Here is a 19,485-nt window from a genome sequence, read left to right on the forward strand (position 1 = left end):
AGCCTTAATAGTTCTTCTTGGTTACAAACCCGAACCCAACCCGAAACCAGACCTCTAGCGTCTGCACAGCTGTCACTCAACTGGTGCGGCTCATTTAGGGTCTGACGACGAGTGTTTATTAACGTGTCTGTACAGGAGAAGCACATACAATCACCTCAGCAGCTGGTTGACTGACGCCAGGAACCTCACCAACCCCAATACTGTGAGTTCAAGCCTCCATCCCACAGCATGTGCACCAATAAGCCATATCTCAGCCCCACAGCATCGGGCGGGCCTCTATTGACATGTGCTTATAACATAGGAACTGCCTAGTAACCACTGTAATTACACTAGCAACGCCCTAGCAACCACCCAGCAACGCCCTAGCAACCACCCACAACACCCTAGCAACCATATCTGCATGAATAAGCCATATCTCAGCACCACAACATTGCAGTAACATCGGGTTGGCCTTTATTGACATATACTTATAACATAGGAACTGCCTAGTAACCACTAAAATTACACTAGCAACGCCTTAGAAACCACGCAGCAATGCCCTAGCAACCACCCACAACACCCTAGCAACCACATCTGCATGAATAAGCCATGTCTCAACACCAGCATATTGTAGTACCATAGGGTTGGCCTCTATTTGACAGGACAATGTATAGTATTGAAAACATAAGAACTAGCAACTCCTTAGCAACCATCTATGACGACTAGCAACGCCCTAGCAACCACTGAAATCACCCTAGCAATGCTCTAGCAACCACCCACAACAGCCTAGTCACCCATATCTGAACTTTATCTGCATGAATAAGCCATATCTCAGCACCAGAACATTTTAAGTAACACAGGGTTGGCCTCTATTGACATATACTGGGCAATGTACAGGACTGATAATATGAAACTATCTAGCAACCATCTATGACACCTAGCATCGCCCTAGCAACCACCTCCAACTGCCTAGCAATGGCTTAACAATGCCCTAGTAGCTGCCTAGAAACACCTTAGCAACCACCCAGAACACTCTGCCAATTGCCTAGAAACATACGGTTAAAGTTTTTGCTTGTAAGACATTGAGGTGGTTTGGCTCTGAGAGAGATGTTTCCCGTGTGCTTGTGCAGGTCATTATACTCATAGGAAACAAAGCAGATCTGGAAGCCCAGCGAGACGTGACGTACGAGGAGGCCAAGCAGTTCGCTGAAGAGAACGGTGAGTAAAGCCTGTCCTCATGTGATGTGGAGCAGCGTTGAGTCCTCATCCTCATCTGTGTGTTTAATCTTCAGGTCTGCTGTTCCTGGAGGCCAGCGCCAAAACGTGAGTTCTTCCAGCATGACGTGTGCTGTAAAATGCAGTATTAATTCTCATAGCATTACTGACATATTGAACCATCTGTGTGTAATATCCTGAACCCCAGACAATAGTCCAGACATCAGCAGAATACATCTCTCACTATATACTCACTAATATACTCAGTACTCACTATATACTCACAAATATAATCAGTACTCACTATATACTCACTAATATACTCACTAATATAATCAGTACTCACTATATACTCACTAATATACTTAGTACGCACTATATACTCAGTACTCACTATATACTCACTAATATACTAAGTACGCACTATATACTCACTAATATAATCAGTACTCACTATATACTAACTAATATACTTAGTACGCACTATATACTCAGTACTCACTATATACTCACTAATATACTAAGTACGCACTATATACTCACTAATATACTCAGTACGCACTATATACTCAGGACTCACTATATACTCACTAATATACTCACTAATATAATCAGTACTCACTATATACTCACTAATATACTTAGTACGCACTATATACTCAGTTCTCACTATATACTCACTAATATACTAAGTACGCACTATATACTCACTAATATACTAAGTACGCACTATATACTCAGTACTCACTATATACTCACTAATATACTCAGTACTCACTATATACTCACTAATATAATCAGTACTGACTATATACTCAGTACGCACTATATACTCACTAATATACTCAGTACTCACTATATACTCACTAATATACTCAGTACTGACTATATACTCACTAATATACTCAGTACTGACTATATACTCAGTACGCACTATATACTCACTAATATACTCAGTACTGACTATATACTCACTAATATACTCAGTACTGACTATATACTCAGTACTCACTATATACTCACTAATATAATCAGTACTGACTATATACTCAGTACTCACTATATACTCACTAATATACTCAGTACTCACTATATACTCACTAATATACTCAGTACGCACTATATACTCACTAATATACTCAGTACTGACTATATACTCAGTACGCACTATATACTCACTAATATACTTAGGACGCACTATATAGTCAGTACTCACCATATACTCACTATATACTCAGTACTCACCATATACTCACTATATACTTTTGCCAGCGCCAAAACGTGAGTTATTCCAGCATGACGTGTGCTGTAAAATGCAGTATTCTCATAGCATGACATATTGAACCATCTGTGTGTATTTCCCTGAACCCCAGACAATAGTCCAGACATCAGCACAATTTCAGTTTATGCACATTTTCTCTCATTTTTTAGATGAGATAAATACACATGCGTAATGGACATTATCAACGTGCTAGCAGTTCACTCGATGTGCCCAGGTACCCCAAAACAACGTCAAATTTATCTTGTACTTTATCTAGCTTTTTATTCTAGTTTCTGGCACGAGATGTGTGTGAAATTGTCAACAGTGTCTCTGTTGTTGTTTGAATGGTGCAGAGGCTGACATTATTGAGTATGACTCACGAAAAAACACATCTTGATAGTCAAGTCACATTTATTTATACTGCGCTTTTTACAGTACAGTGTTTCAAAGCAGCTTTACAGAGATAACAGGAAAATAATGCAGCAAAGTTTGTTTCTAGAAGAAAAAAGCGTCACAGTCCAGCTTCAGTTCAAGTTCAGTGATGATTAATTTTTATTTAAAAAAATTTATTAATTTAATGTATATATATATAGGCGCTCTGGAGAAAACAGTTATGTCATTGTCCAGTTCAGTTCTTGTATAATAGTGTCAATGCAGGAGATCAATATTATTGTTGAATATTAAATTAAATGTTAAATGTAATGTCCCCAAAGCAAGCCAAGCCAACAGCAACAAAGGTGGAAAATGTCGACAGTGAAGGAACGAAACTCCATCAGGACAGAATGGAGAAAAAACCTTGTGAGAACCCAGACTCAGTCGCTCAGTCCTCCTCTGGCCAACTACCCAACAGTGTATGATAATGATTCAGGCATTATAGGTCAGAGGTCAGATTGGTTTGGAACAATCAGAATATTATCCAGTTCATCTGGTTGAAGACCGGAGTCACACCGGTATGGAGAGTGTGTTGAGGATCAGTGCCGATGCTGTCGTGTTGATGAGGCCTTCACAGGGAGAGTCGACACTTCAGAGATGCGTTGTAGCCGTGTCCAGGCGCAGGTCCTACATCTGTTCTGGATCCGGACCGGATCCGGCTGATTACAGTAAACCTCGGAATAAACAGAAAGACTAACATTAGCGTAGATTCCATTCTTCTTATGATGTAATGGGTACATCAGCTGTTATAGGAAGTGTTCCCGGTTCCGGCTGACCTAATTTATGCAGCCTAATAATCATTTAACTGATTTGAATAATAGGAATGTATAATTTTCTATGTGTATGCCAGTTTAAAGAGATGTGTTTTTAGAGTAATCGGTCTCATGACTCTGCATGGAAACTTTCATAGATATAAACACTAGATGTCGCCTTGGCTACGGCAGTTCATTGGAACGAATGCGTCAATAGAGCCGCCATCTTGAAACAGGGGAGCCCCTCATCAGCGTCAATGTAGGAAAAGGTCTAACGGAAATAAAATCACCATAAATCGTCATGAATGCGATTTCTCTAGTTTTTGTGGTTCGTTCCAACGGTCAGACATGTATTTATTATAGAGTCCAGAGAAATAGTAAAAAATTTTACAAAATTTCTCAATCTTGTGAGATGTAATCCCTTGCTGTCTGGTTTTTTGAGTTCATTCGTGTGAACATCCATACGCAGCACAAAAGTCCGGCATCATCCATAAATTCAGCGTTACCTACCTACTTCCTATGACAAGACCCCTGTTCCAAGATGGCGGCGGTTTTGACGCATGTTTAGAACCCCAAGGCGACATCTAGTGTTTATATCTATGAGAAACTTTAACCTCACCAGTAGATGATGCCAACTGTTAATAACTTCCGCTAGTGCCACGTTCATAATACAGGAATTCCCATTGATGTACTTCAGCATATATAGAGATACGTGTGATCTGTTATGAGCCTCTACCTTGTTGACTCCTGATTAGTGTACTGAAATTAACTTTAATCTTTATCTCATCTCTGTAATAGTATTTACCTGTTGTTTTTGAAGAAGATGTATTTTATTACTGATAAGTGATGTATTAAATAAAAAAATCTGTCAGTTGAAATCAAAGCATAGTTGGGGGATATAGATATTCTCTCTGACAAACAGATAAATAGAATGTGAATTACACTATGTACCGTGTTTTCTATATTTTTAAATCAGTATGCAGGGTTTATTATAAGGGGGTAGAATCCGCAGTTCTCACTATATACTTGGTACTCACTATATATACTCAGTACTCACCATTCACTATATACCTACTATAAATTCAGTACTCACTATATACTCAGTATTCACTATATTCTCAGTACTCACTTTATTCTCTTTACTCACTATATTCTCAGTACTCACTATATACTCAGTATTTACTATACTTACTCAATACTCACTATATTCTCAGTATTTACTACACATACTCAGTACTCACTATATACTCAGTACTCACTATATTCTCAGTACTCACTATATTCTCAGTATTTACTACACATACTCAGTACTCACTATATACTCAGTACTCACTATATTCTCAGTACTCACTATATTCTCAGTATTTACTATACTTACTCAATACTCACTATATTCTCAGTATTTACTACACATACTCAGTACTCACTATATACGCTGTACTCACTATATACTCAGTACTCACTATATTCTCAGTATTTACTACACATACTCAGTACTCACTATATACTCAGTACTCACTATATTCTCAGTATTTACTACACATACTCAGTACTCACTATATACTCAGTACTCACTATATTCTCAGTATTTACTACACATACTCAGTACTCACTATATACTCAGTACTCACTATATTCTCAGTACTCACTATATACTCCGTACTCCGTACTAACCCTCCGTTGAGGGTGTCAATGATGGCCTTCTGGACAGCAGTCAGGTCGGCAGTCTTATCGTTGATTGCGGTTTTGAGTAATGAAACTGGCTGGGAGTTTTTAAAAGCCTCAGGAATCTTTTGCAGGTGTTTAGAGTTAATTAGTTGATTCAGATGATTATGTTAATAGCTCGTTTAGAGACCCTTTTCATGATATGCTAATTTTTTGAGATAGGAATTTTGGGTTTTCATGAGCTGTATGCCAAAATCATCAGTATTAAAACAATAAAAGACCTGAAATATTCCAGTTGGTGTGCAATGAATCTAAAATATATGAAAGTTTAATTTTTATTATTACATTATGGAAAATAATTAACTTTATCACAATATGCTAATTTTTTGAGAATGACCTGTATTTGTTTGGGTAGCCCTGCTACAGCTAAATCTACCACAGGGAAGCAAATAGCTGCTAATCGGGTCAAATTAAAAACTTTCTAACATTTACAGATGGAGAATATACCAGTGAAATGTAAGTTAAGCACTGAGGAAAGCACCACATCCCAAACGCATTAAACAGCGCCAGTATTTATCTTTCAGTCAGCAACAGTATCTGACAGGGCAAGCTGCTTTAAACTTGTTAACTATATCTTACCAGTTATTTTGAAGCGCTTAATACTAGTTTGTGTCATATTTAGGACAATTGTACTATGTGCTTTCACTGCAGGAGCTCACACTGCTTCCTCCGCTATATTTTTCAGATGTGCTCGTATCAAACTACTGTATCGAAACGGTATTGCCTCAAAGTTGATATATTGTACAAACTCGATATACTGCCCAGCCCTGAATGTCCTCTTTCTCGTATCAGCCTCGTAGTTCTTCGACATTTTAACACGTTATAAATAACCTGAAGTAACATTGACACTCTTCGCGCCACTGTGTATGACGTTTGCTGTTTGTCTTGCTGATGGCCAGTCACTGGCCAATCAAGTAGCCCGACATACTCTTTTACTGGCCCCGGGCCATCGAGCCATTGCTTATGTCGAGCCCTGCTCACTATATACTCAGTACTCACTATACTCAGTACTCACTATATACTCAGTACTCACTATATAATCAGTACTCACTATATACTCAGTACTCACTATATACTCAGTACTCACTATATACTCACTACTCACTATATACTCAGTACTCACTATACTCAGTACTCACTATATACTCAGTACTCACTATATACTCAGTACTCACTATACTCAGTACTCACTATACTCAGTACTCACTATATACTCAGTACTCACTATATACTCAGTACTCACTATATACTCAGTACTCACTATACTCAGTACTCACTATACTCAGTACTCACTATATACTCAGTACTCACTATACTCAGTACTCACTATACTCAGTACTCACTATATACTCAGTACTCACTATATAATCAGTACTCACTATATACTCAGTACTCACTATATAATCAGTACTCACTATATACTCAGTACTCACTATATACTCAGTACTCACTATACTCAGTACTCACTATATACTCAGTTCTCACTATATACTCAGTACTCACTATATACTCAGTACTCACTATATAATCAGTACTCACTATACTCAGTACTCACTATACTCAGTACTCACTATATACTCAGTACTCACTATATACTCAGTACTCACTATATACTCAGTACTCACTATATACTCAGTACTCACTATATACTCAGTACTCACTATATACTCAGTACTCACTATACTCAGTACTCACTATATACTCAGTTCTCACTATATACTCAGTACTCACTATATACTCAGTACTCACTATATACTCAGTACTCACTATATACTCAGTACTCACTATATACTCAGTATTTACTATACATACTCAGTACTCTTCATTCAGTATATACCCACTATAAATTCAGTACTGACTATATTCTCAGTACTCACTATATACTATAAACATGGCACACTTGTAATCAGTGTGTTGAACTCCTGTAAGCTTATAGATGACAGGCGTGTGTTTGTTGTCGCAGAGGTGAGAACGTAGAGGATGCTTTCCTGGAGGCGGCGAAGAAGATCTACCAGAACATTCAGGACGGCAGTCTGGATCTGAACGCAGCAGAATCAGGTGTTCAACACAAACCATCAGCGCCGCAGGGAGGCCGGATCACCAGCGAACCCCAGCCGCAGCGGGAGGGGTGTGGCTGTTAATGACATCATCATCATCGTCACACACACGAAGCCCAGCCGCAGCGGGAGGGGTGTGGCTATTAATGACCACCATCATCATCATCATCACACACACGAACCCCATCATCATCATATCCACACACACACATGAACCCCAGCCGCAGAGAGAGGGGTGTGGCTGTTAATGACGACATCATCATCATCACACACACGACCCCCATCATCATCATATCCACACACACACATGAACCCCAGCCGCAGAGAGAGGGGTGTGGCTGTTAATGACGACATCATCATCATCACACACACGACCCCCATCATCATCATATCCACACACACACATGAACCCCAGCCGCAGAGAGAGGGGTGTGGCTGTTAATGACGACATCATCATCATCATCACACACACGAACCCCATCATCATCATCATCATCACCACACACACACGAACCCCAGCCGCAGCGGGAGGGGTGTGGCTATTAATGACGACATCATCATCCTCATCATCCTCATCATCACACACACGGCCCGGTCTCCGCCCAGGGGGGGAGGTGTCACGGCTACGTTCGTTCATTTGCTCCTATCCTTCTCTTCATCTGTCCATCTTGCTCAGTGTTTTCTTATTCCCCCATCATCCTCCAACTAATCACGTGACGCATCGGTTTAGGAGAGAAGAATCTGCTGAACACCAATCAGGCTCTTATTTTATTGATATTCGTTTTCTAGCTCGTCAGATTCATCTGAAACGAGACCTGTAGCTGAAAGCATGATTGTGTTTCTCGGGTCGGTCCCCGACGGGCCGCCCGTCTGACGCTCCTGTAGATAAAGCACTCTGAATAACACATGCGCATCTGTACACGTGACTTGATTCCACGAGATCCCAGATTTAAAACGGAACGAAACACACGTGCGAGTGTCAAGGGTTGGACAGCTTTATGAATCGAAGACACTTTATGGAAAGATGATTCTTTCTTCTCTTCTGCTCCTTGATCATTCGTTCGTTCGTCTGTCCTTACCACTGTTGTTTTATGTTGCCTTATTGTTATTCATGTTAATATTATTACTATCACTGTTTAATCTTTACTAGCTCAACACAGTTTGGAGTTGAGTTTGGTTTTACAGCACTGCAACTGTTTTTGTATAGATCTATGAAATGTGATGGAAAACGCTCCAGTTGTTTAGCCTGTACAGTAAACGGCTGCGCCATTGGCTTGTATATTAACAACACACGAGACTTCTTGTGAAGCAGCATCTGTGTCTTAATTCAGTGTACGTACCATATGAGATCTGATTCAGCGGCTGTATATAAGGCTGTGTCTGTTTGTGATGTAACTGACTCCTCACGCAGAAAGAAGACGGTCACAAACTCTCGAAACGGGCTCGTTTTACTTCGAATCAGATCTTTACTGATCGAAGGACGAACCGTCTCTGTCTGAATGACCTAGTAAAAACAGTACATATGTATAAACTCTGAATGAGCTGTGCTAACTTTGAAATCTGTTTTGTGTATGTATATGATTTTAAAATGTTGACTTTTTGATTTTAATGACAACATTAAATATGCTCTAGACAGAAAACGGCTGTTTCATTCTGAACAAACCAGGTTTTATCAAATGTAATGATTTCAAATATCTTCAGTGGAATAAGAAAAGTCAAAATTATGATTTCAAGATGTCTTAAATTTGGGGACTGCAAACAGCAATTGAGATATGGCTAAATGTGATTATTAATCTTCAAAAGGCTACAATATAATGGAATAAAAACGCTTGTTCTACAGTCCGCACTTTCAGAGCGTGAAATTGTGAATTAAAAAAATCTAGAATATTATATACAATCAAATTTTAAAGCTTTGTTTCTCTGCGGATGAATATGATTATCTTACATTCATTCAGAGATATAATCAGTTTAGATGAAAGGATCTCAAGCGTAAGATTTACTGTAGTTCTACACATTAATAAACACGGTTCTCCCTTGAGAATAAACTCCAGCGCTACTAATTCCAGCAACTTTTCTGTTTATGAATATGACGAGACATGCACAGCAACATCCCGACAGCTCCAAAATATAAACTCTTATAATAGGCTTACCATAGTGAATCAGGGTGAGACAAAACACATTTTGTATGTATTGACTTAATTTTGTTCATTTTGAACAAAAAAAAGTTAGTGTACCTTTAAAAAAAAATGGCTTAAAGGCTAAAATGGGAGGTTTACCACTTTATATAACTAGTTTTTTCAACACGTATAAGTTGAACGGTATATATGTGTGTAAATCATTATATTTAAATTTATCTTATGGTTACCATAAACATTGACTTGCATGCCCCCCTAAATACAGCATTACATTTTTGTGCCACTCTTCAAAAGCCTTAACTTTGATTTGAACAACCCTGCAGATACCCTGACAAACAGGTTTAAAATGAAGACCACAACTACATGAACATGCAGAACATGCGGAAGGACAGCACTAGAACAGAGGATGGACAGGACAGCAACATGAACTCTATATGTTGTTCAAGTAGCAAAATTTCTTTGTATTTTATGCAACACAAAATTGCACCAAGGTCACAGGAAGAATCAACAGAAAAGAGAAAGCAAGTGTATTTACAAAGATGAGTCTACAAAAGGGTGAGGCTTGAATACACATTTAAAAAGTAGTGGCATGATTTTGAAGAGACAAAACTGAAAACAAGAAAAGTCAACACTGGAAGTACCGTGTTGAATTAAAGGCAGCTTGTGGTCGGGTTTCTCCTCAGGCGTCACAGTCAGATGGAAAAGAGTTTCGAAAAGACAAACTAATACTGAAAACAATGCATTATTTCAATTACACAAGCTTTTAGTGAGACAGTCATTGACTCGGACATCCTCAATGAGAATTATAATTTTAAGACAGGCGTGTGGTCATTGGATAAAGCCGTTTCCGTCAGTGGTGTGTGGAAAACCTTTCAAATGACATCAAGTGGTAAATGAAGGACATTACAATAAAAACATCTATACATATACTGCTTCTTAAGCTCTGATGCTCACTTCCAAGTCTTTCTCCTCGAGACAGTAGTGTTTCATTCGCTCTTTAAGGCCACTGTGTAGTTTGGAAAGTCATGTACTGTATGTAGTGATTGTGCTGAAGGAACACTTGTTCAAAACCCTTGACAGGATCAGGAAAAGCTGGGAAAATCCATCAGTTAAACGTCATTCATGGCACAGTGTTGCAATCATACAATTCGTAATCAGTCGGTTTCAAAAAATGAAGTTCCTCATTTCACAGGGACCGTTCACATCTCACAACAAAGCCCTTTCTTGACCAATCCACACGAAGAAAAAGAGTTCAGTCTTTGTCAATACTATGATCTTGAATGTTGCTTTTGTAGATTTCGATCCCTAAAAAAATATTGGAAATTGTGAGGCACGTGAGGTGTTTTTCCATCAAAATCACCTGCAATGCTGACATAATGCTCGCTTTGAGAAAATGCAAGAAAAGTCAAAGTCAAGTTGTGGAATTGCTTAGAAACACGACTCAGACCTTTCTACCTCAAGATCGCCAAACGAACTTTCGAGGACCTTTCCCCAGTTTTAGTGTCGTTCGTAAATGTTTGGCATGAGGTTGGTTCCCTTGAAGAGTGCGTCCACCCAGAGAAGGATCCAGGAATGGATTGCATCTACGCTTTTCTCCGCTACCTCTGAACGATGTCAGTGATCTCCTTGACGGAGGAAAGCAGCTTGGAAAAGTCTTGAGGAGTGTTGGCTCCCCCGGTGGCCGCAGGGCAGATCTGCAACTCACGAAGACTGCTCTCCAACTTATTGATGGCTTCTCGGAAAGCAAACTTGTTGCGCATCTGTTGGATAGACTCGACGAAGCTCACGCAAAACTTGGAGAGGTTCTTCCCCGCCTCCAACACGGCACTATGGCTCCCGGTTTGCTCCGAGATCCGTCCGATCGCGGCTCGCAGAATATCTGTGCTGTCTAAGACCATCTCGCGCGTGATGCAAGAGTTGGAGAGTCTTTCCGACGGCTGGCGCGTTTTCCTCAACGAACGGCGAGTCGTTATGAGGGGAATGAAGTTCAATCCGGGGTCTCCGACAGTCGTTCCCATTCCCGGAAGCGGAGCACTCGGAGAAGTAGGAGAGGTTTTAGTGGGAGGAGCTTTCGAGGTGTTTTTCTGCAATTTCTTGGCACTTTCTTGGCAAAGACTTCCCTTGGCTTGTTCTGTGGATCCGGGATTAGAAGGATTCACTTCAGGACCCTTGATTTTGGTATCTGAAGACACATCAAAAGTAGGACTCCTCGAAGTCTTCCCAGATTTGGTGCTCGAGACGGGAGGCGGAGGAGGAGGAGCAGGTTTCGGTTTTGCAAACTTTCCCTTCTCCCGTTCTCTTTGTCCAGGGATTTCCGAGGTTTGCTTGAGCCTACGAGGTCTGATCTCATCCAGAGTTGGAAACACATTGGGTTTGAAGAGCTCTGCTTGCAAGGCACTCGTTTTAGAGGTTTCCGTTTGCGGGCGCCTCCCGAGCTTTGGCGTCAGAGTCAAAGGACTTGATCCGGGACTAGACTCCGAATCCTTGAAGACTTCATCCGACACATCCTCGGTTTTCTTGGGAAGGCGTGGAGGCGGGGTTAGGGTTCCACCTCTCGGCATGCAATCTGCTTTTTTGCGAGGCAAAGCCGGCTTGCCTCCGATGGTTCCCGACTCGAAGTGAGAAGACTGGATGTCGCGAGGCAAAGTGACCGATTTCCATTCGGATCGCTCCGATCCTGGAGGCATGCAAGACGCGGATGAAGACCTTAGGAAGCGCTTTGAGTTTGACATTGGGTCTTCTTCTGCTGGCGGAGTTGTGGCGAGTTTCCCTGATGTTGTTCCCGTGCCCTTTTTCCTTGAATGAGAAGGGAAGAGCTGACCGGGATACACCAGGGCTCCATTGGTGACTCCGGACCCAATCAATTTGGAAGGATCAATGGCTTGCAAGGCATCATTGGCTGAAGCCCCGTTGTTGAAATCATCCCTGCAATCGGGACCCAGTCCTCTCCGATCCAAGTGCCCATCCATCTTCCCGAACGAGCTGGAACGTTTCGGGGGCGCCGGAGCCGTTCTCTTCTTTTTCTTGATGTAACTGAAGGGATTCATCCGGAACTTATCTTTATCTTTAGTCAAGAGCCGATCATCTTCGTTCAAGTTGCTGTCAAGGAGAGGCCTCGGGATCATCGGGAGCTCAGGCTCTGCTGCGTCTGCAAAGGGTTCAACTCATTATTAGTATCGCTCACTAATCACAGGGAAATAAAGGGATAGTTCCCCCAAAGATGAATATTAGCCCATGATTTACTCGCCCTCAACTCATCCTAGTGTATCTTCTTTCAGACGAATAAAATCAGAGTTATATAAAAAAAAAAATGTCCTGGCTCTTCCAAGCTTTATAATGGCAGTGAATGGCTGTTTCTGTTTTGAAGTTGTTAAAATTGCATCTATCCATCATACAAGTGCATCTATAAGAAAAGATGCACTTTTATGGACTTCAAATCAGAAACAGCCATTCACTGCCATTATAAAGCTTGGTAGAGCCAGGACATTTTTTTTATATAACTCTGATTGTATTCTAGCCCTTTAACTAGACAAGAGCACAGCTTACCTGGGCTGTCACCATCTCTACTGTCCATATGTCTTCGTAGTGTCCTCGTCTTAGTGGGAAGTTCTGGGGCCTGTTGTATTGGACCGAGTGGCAGCTTCTTACCTTTCTTCCCCAACTCTTTCTCCACCTCTGCAAACCATGAACATTTAAAACATGAGCCACAAGTAAGGTACATGCAAATCTCTCTATACCTCCAGAGATAAGTAGGTAAGTTAACTTTATTTATATAGCACCTTTCACAGAAAAGAAAGGTCACAAAGTGCTTCACAGTAAAAGAAAAAAGAAAACAAATAAAGACAACAACATACAAAACCATATGGCTAGTTAAATGCTTGTCTAAATAGATGTGTCTTCAGGTGTTTTCTAAAGGTTTCCACAGAGGCCAAGGCCCTCAAGGCTAATGGAAGAGATCCAGAGCCTTGGAGACACCACACAGGAAGCATGATCACCTCTTGTTTTAAAACTTGTTCTGGGAATAGTTAAAGGGTCTTGGCCTGAAGACCTCAAAGAGCGACCAGAAGTGTGTGCGTGCAATAGATCCTGGATGTAAGAGGGAGCTTGACCATGCAAGGCTCTGTAAGTAATGGTTGAAATTTTAAACTGCACTCTAAAACTAATTGGAAGCCAATGAAGAGCCTTAAGCACAGGTGTAACATGTGATCTCCTGTTGGTCTTTGACAAAAGTCTTGCAAATGCAATCTGTACAACTTGCAGTTTGTCCATGGAGGATTTGTTTAAACAAATGTACAGTACATTGTAATAATCCAGACGAGAAGAAATAAAAGCATGAACAAGTATCTCCATCTCTTCTCTAAAGATAAAGTCATACCATCAGAGATACTGGACTCTTGAAACATAGTCTCAAACGCCTGGTGGGTTTCAGCAAAAGAAGGTCGCTCTGCAGGGTTCCATCTCCAACCTAAGGACACAAGCACTAAAGTCAGTCCAAACGGCAACTTAAGACCTGCAGATGTATTCATTTTTTTGACCAGAAACAATTTTATTTTTTTATTTAAAAATTGAGTGTTCATCAGAGGGGTCCAAGACCTGAGGACTTTAGTCACACTTGAACCACGAATAAATAAAATTTAATTTAGTCGAGTAATTCATTGAAAAATCAAACTAAAAATGCTAAAACTTTACCAAAAAAAGATTTTATATTGTCTACATGTGTATGTGAATGCACACTGAAGTTAACTGACTTTAGGACCCAGCGGGACAGCTCATTTCCTCCATATAGAGATATAAGGCCATCTAGTGGCAAGAATCATGAAATTTCATGTATATTATTATTATTATTCCACAAGAGGTCTGCAAAAACACCCAATGTAAGATATTTTAAGCTTAATTAAAAGGGTTATGCATGAAACTGTGTTATTTTGAATTTAAGTTAAAAGAATGTGAGGAATGTGCTTAGATTACTATTTATTTATTATTTATAGATCAAATCTAGTAATTTAAAGGTCAATAAAAAAAAAACTAATTAAGTATAATTCCAGGGGCTTTGGTTCATTTTGACCCGCGAGGGAAAGATGTTACAAAGTGCGAGGGAACGACACAGTTTACTTGTAATCGTATTGGAGTCACTTTTCTTGAATAATCTGAAGAGCTGCTTACAGGCCCGCATGAGCTCATAGACTTTCTCTGGGCATCCCTCGGGTCGGTCCATGCGGTAATCTTTCTCTAGTAGCTCGTAAACTTGGGACAAGTCGATTCCAGGATAAGGAGACATCCCATAGGTGGCAATCTCCCAAAGCAGGACTCCAAATGCTGAAGAGTTCAAGCAAGAATGTCAGTTCGACACAAGCATCAACAGCATCAGCATTTCATTGATCTTTGCTCACCCCACACATCGGACTTGATGGAGAACTTGTTATAGGCCAGGCTCTCCGGTGCGGTCCATTTAATGGGAAACTTGGCTCCGGCGTGGGCTGTGTATGTGTCTCCCGTCATCAGGCGACTCAGTCCAAAATCTGCCACTTTAACCAAGTGGTTCTCCCCAACTAAGCAGTTTCGGGCAGCTAGATCCCTGAAACAAGAACCAGATTGTAACTGGAAACATGTCATTTCCTACAGTTGACTAATTCTATGTTGTACCTTTGTCCTGTATCTGATTTTTTTCTGCATAGAATGTTAAAACTGGAATCGTGTGATAGGAGAACTCTCCAAAAAATTGCACGCATCGCAATAATTACATGCAAACTGCAGCCGCGTTTATATCACCCTTCAAATTGCGCAAATCGAAATTGGAAATACGCCCAATCGAAACACGTAAATTTTGCAAAAACTCCCATTTATCGCAAAAAAGTTTTTGCATTCGCATGAGGAGGTTTTTCAGGCAATTTGAAAAGGAATATTTCACAAAGAGTTTTTGTGCGTTTACAGTCACCTGACGTAGATGACGCGGTGTGTTTGGACAGAATACGAGACAGAGTTCTTTATCAAACTCATAGAAGACAAAATAATTACAGGAATACTGGATTCTAAGCCTCAAAGAAATCAAGACCTCGAAGCATAAATAATAATAAACATTTATTTGTATAGCACTTTTCATACATAGAATGCAACTCAAAGTACTTCACATGCATAAAATTAAATAATACAATCACACACTGTAAAAATAAAAATATTCGTAAACAACTATAAAGGTTCAGCGTGTAAAATAAATTGGCAATATATTTTGTATTTTTTACCTTATGGTAATCGAAATTAGGAATCGATAAGAATCGGCATCCATAAGCAGAATCGAAATCGTAATCGTTAAAATTAAAATGATACCCAATCTTAAACACAACGGTGTGTGCAGACTAGTGTCGTTCGGTACCAAGTCGGTACTGAAATTGTAAAATGTGAGGCTTTGAGCGCTGACCGGAATCATAAACACCTCTGATTGGCCGCTGTGTTCACAAGGTCATCGGATATGTCTGTGATTGGCTACAATGATCAGCGCTTCAAAAACATGTAAATATACATAATGAGGCTCTTCAGCGACCGCTTACACACACACACACACACACCGATTCAGCTCAACAGTGCTCAAAACCTCACATTTTTACAATTTCAGAACCAACTTGGTACCGAAGTCAATATTTTTGTCAACACTAGTGTAGGCGTCACATCTGGACTAGGGATGGGCTTTTTAAAAAAAATTTATATTGTATTCGAATATTCGGGATCATAAAAATCGAATATATTCGAATATTAATTTATCTAAATATCGTTCAACGAGAGCGACGTTATTTTTTAAGTTTAAGTTTTTTTAAAGTTTTTGTCACCATTTCTGAACAAGCTTGCATTTATATTATCTTAAGGTTTTCTTTTAGTTGAAAACATTTAACAATGTGTAAAGAAAAAATATAAAGAACAAAAGCATTTAAGCTCAAGCAGCGCGAACGGAAAAAAACGCGTAATAAAGCAGACTGCGCGGTTATCGTACAGAACGTACATGCACTCGAGTCAGCATTATCGTGTTTATATTGTTTCACGTTCATGTTGAGAAAAACTATAACATCCACATGCTCGAGTGAGAAAACGTGCCGCGCTGACAGACATTGCAGAGACACAGTGCGCAAAGTGAAGTTACTAACAGCACTATCTCACACCCGTCTCCCTCAACAAAACTTAAAGGAAGCATATGTCTCTAAATAATTTTGCTACCAGAAGATCTCATCTCGGATCACGATTCCCGGGTAAAGCTGTGCTGACCTGCAGTCGTTAATGCAGTGACGGACAGCTGCTTTCTCAGTCGACTGCTGTTTGGATTTCATGTGATTTTCTCATTGTGGTGGTGATATTATGACAACTCAGTTTCATTAATAATGATTAAATGTAACTCCATTTTGTAATATTATTTTCATCTAGTAATTCCAAACTTCGCGAGGCAAACGACAACATTATGTGATCAAATACAATCCACTCCACAGCGCCACCCAGTGCATTTAATTATAACTGCGAAAAAAAATTAAAGAAAAAATTCGAATAGTATTTTATTTTTCGAATAATAATTACAGGTCGAATATTCTAACATTTGCACATCCCTAATCTGGACCGCAGTTCTGGCTCACCCGTGGAAGAAGTTCTTCCAGTTTGGAGTCAAAAGTAAAAAGTCAAAAGTTTTTCCTTGTCTTTAATAATGCTTGAAGTGTATATTAGTAAGGCTAGTTGTTCTTCTATGGTGTTTTTAAACCACAGGCAAACGTTCCTTGTGTAAGTGTTCTTTAGCCTGTTAATGATATTCAGCTACAATTTAATGTTTTGCAATAAGACTAAATGTGAATGATATCAACGTTTTTTTACCTTATTGGAATCAAAATTAGGAATTGCTAAAATTCAACTATTACCCAACCAACTAAACACAAGGGTGTGTGTAGGCTAGAGCCCTGCGCGCTCACCTGTGTATGAAGTTCTTCTTCTCCAGGTACTCCATGGCGGAGGAGATCTGCGTGGCCATGTGGAGCAGCACCACAGCGTTGACCTCCTGGCGGTTGCACTCGCGCAGGTAATCCAGCAGGTTCCCGTGCGTCATGAACTCTGTGATGATATAAAAGGGAGGTTCCCGTGTGCAGACGCCTGATATAAGAGACGAGCACAGAACATCCGCAGGAGTGATTAAACAGATCCTTCAGAATCATCAAGTCACAGTTATTTATACAGTGTTTCAAAGCAGCTTTACAGAGATAACAGGAAAATAATGCAACAAAGTTTGTTTCCAGAAGAAAAAAGCGTCACAGTCCAGCTTAAGTAAGTTCAGTGATGATTCATTTTTGTTGTAAATTTTTTTTTAAATTAATTTCATTTATATATATATATATATAGCCGCTCTGGAGGAAACCGTGATGTCATCGTCCAGCTCAGTTCAGTTCTCATATAATGGTGTCAATGCAGGAGATCAATATTATTGTTGAATATTAAATGATTAAATGAATAGAATTAAAAATAAATCACCACTTGTGTTTGTGAAGGAAAGTCCTCCTGTGCATCAGTAGTTGATTCATGTTCGATGTATTATCCAGCACTCACAGTCATACACCGACAGATTCTACATGAAGTCTGGCAATAATATTCTGGTTGAATGTTTTTTTATATATATTTTGTAATCAAAGCTTAAACAGACTTCAACTCTGCATTGTTTTTAAATGTGCTTTATAAATAAATAATGAAATGATTGTGGTGGATTGGTTACAGAAAGTGCTGCTTTGATGACGTTTCCTTCTCTCTCGTTTAACTCTGCAATAATAGACTGTTTCTCGGTTTCCCATCAACACACTCACCGTCTCCCAGCTAACGATGTGCTGAGACCTGTGTGTCAATCCTCAAATCAATCCCTTTCTATTTTTATTCATTTATGGATTTTTTTTCTGATGTGTAATTGTTCCCAACATTGTTTTTAATCATTATTTAGTGTTTCAGATGGACTTAAACTGGAGTCTGAGGAATAATTATGATCACAATCTCCTGAAGACTTGCAGATTTCTATATAGTCACTGAAAATAAGTGAAACGGTCACAGTGACGAAGGCAAAGAGCCGAAACGTTTGTTAACTTTATATCTCCTGTTTACAATAAAAGATATTTAGAGCGCAGAGCTTTTTTTGCATTTCTGTTTCTGTTTTCAAAGTACAGCGGTTGAAACCAATCAAATCACCCAGTTCAGCTGAAACCCAAAATCTCAAAAAATTAGCATATTTCATCCGACCAATAAAAGAAGTGTTTTTAATACAAAAAAAGTCAACCTTCAAATAATTATGTTCAGTTATGCACTCAATACTTGGTCGGGAATCCTTTTGCAGAAATGACTGCTTCAATGCGGCTAGCATGGAGGCAATCAGCCTGTGGCACTGCTGAGGTGTTATGGAGGCCCAGGATGCTTCGATAGCGGCCTTAAGCTCATCCAGAGTGTTGGGTCTTGCGTCTCTCAACTTTCTCTTCACAGACTTCCGGTTATGACGTGCAGCTGAACAGTCACACGAGTAAAGCTCGCAACTAAATTCTCACAGAAATTACTAGAAAGACCACCTTATCTCATATAAAAGTTTTTGGAAATCACTTATAAGTTCGACGGGACGAAATGCCACCAAAAGTCATCAAATCTGGGCATCACTCGAAGCCATCTGCTCAGTTGGAGGAGGAAAACGTGGAGCTAGCAAGCAAAAAGCTAACTGAGGCACAGGTTGTACTTAATACGGCTACAAACGATGACATCCTCAGCGCAATCCAGTCTTTGAAAGCTGACTTTACGAAGCAATCTTCATTCTTAATTGTTTATTTGTTCTTTACTCATAATTTTGTTTATTTTGTTGTCTTAATGTTCAAACAAAAAACAATAATAAAAAAATGTTGAAAAAAAAAAAAACTTTCTCTTCACAATATCCCACAGATTCTCTA

The 19,485-nt window shown here is 39.7% G+C and overlaps 2 protein-coding genes across 3 annotated transcripts in view; one reads left to right on the forward strand and one right to left on the reverse strand.

Annotated features, from left to right (window-relative positions):
* The window catches only part of LOC143749410 (ras-related protein Rab-14), a 10,995-nt gene extending 1,934 nt beyond the window's left edge, over positions 1-9,061 (forward strand). The window contains exons 3-6 of the mRNA XM_077241899.1: positions 136-202; positions 1,110-1,197; positions 1,272-1,302; positions 7,328-9,061. Coding sequence (XP_077098014.1) covers positions 136-202; positions 1,110-1,197; positions 1,272-1,302; positions 7,328-7,505 — 364 coding nt within the window. The 3' untranslated portion in view covers positions 7,506-9,061. The remainder of the gene's footprint in view (positions 1-135; positions 203-1,109; positions 1,198-1,271; positions 1,303-7,327) is intronic.
* A 930-nt stretch (positions 9,062-9,991) lies between these two features.
* abl1 (c-abl oncogene 1, non-receptor tyrosine kinase) overlaps positions 9,992-19,485 on the reverse strand; it is a 59,936-nt gene continuing 50,442 nt past the window's right edge. For both annotated transcript variants that reach the window (XM_077241896.1, XM_077241897.1), the window contains 6 exons: positions 17,494-17,671; positions 14,947-15,131; positions 14,720-14,872; positions 13,932-14,021; positions 13,103-13,231; positions 9,992-12,704 (listed from right to left, as the gene is read on the reverse strand). In XM_077241896.1, coding sequence (XP_077098011.1) covers positions 11,155-12,704; positions 13,103-13,231; positions 13,932-14,021; positions 14,720-14,872; positions 14,947-15,131; positions 17,494-17,671 — 2,285 coding nt within the window. In that variant the 3' untranslated portion in view covers positions 9,992-11,154. The remainder of the gene's footprint in view (positions 12,705-13,102; positions 13,232-13,931; positions 14,022-14,719; positions 14,873-14,946; positions 15,132-17,493; positions 17,672-19,485) is intronic.

This window comes from Siphateles boraxobius, unplaced genomic scaffold (genome assembly GCF_051911475.1).
Source record: "Siphateles boraxobius isolate OS27281-9 unplaced genomic scaffold, OSU_SipBor_1 246, whole genome shotgun sequence".
Classification (NCBI taxonomy): Eukaryota; Metazoa; Chordata; class Actinopteri; order Cypriniformes; family Leuciscidae; genus Siphateles; species Siphateles boraxobius.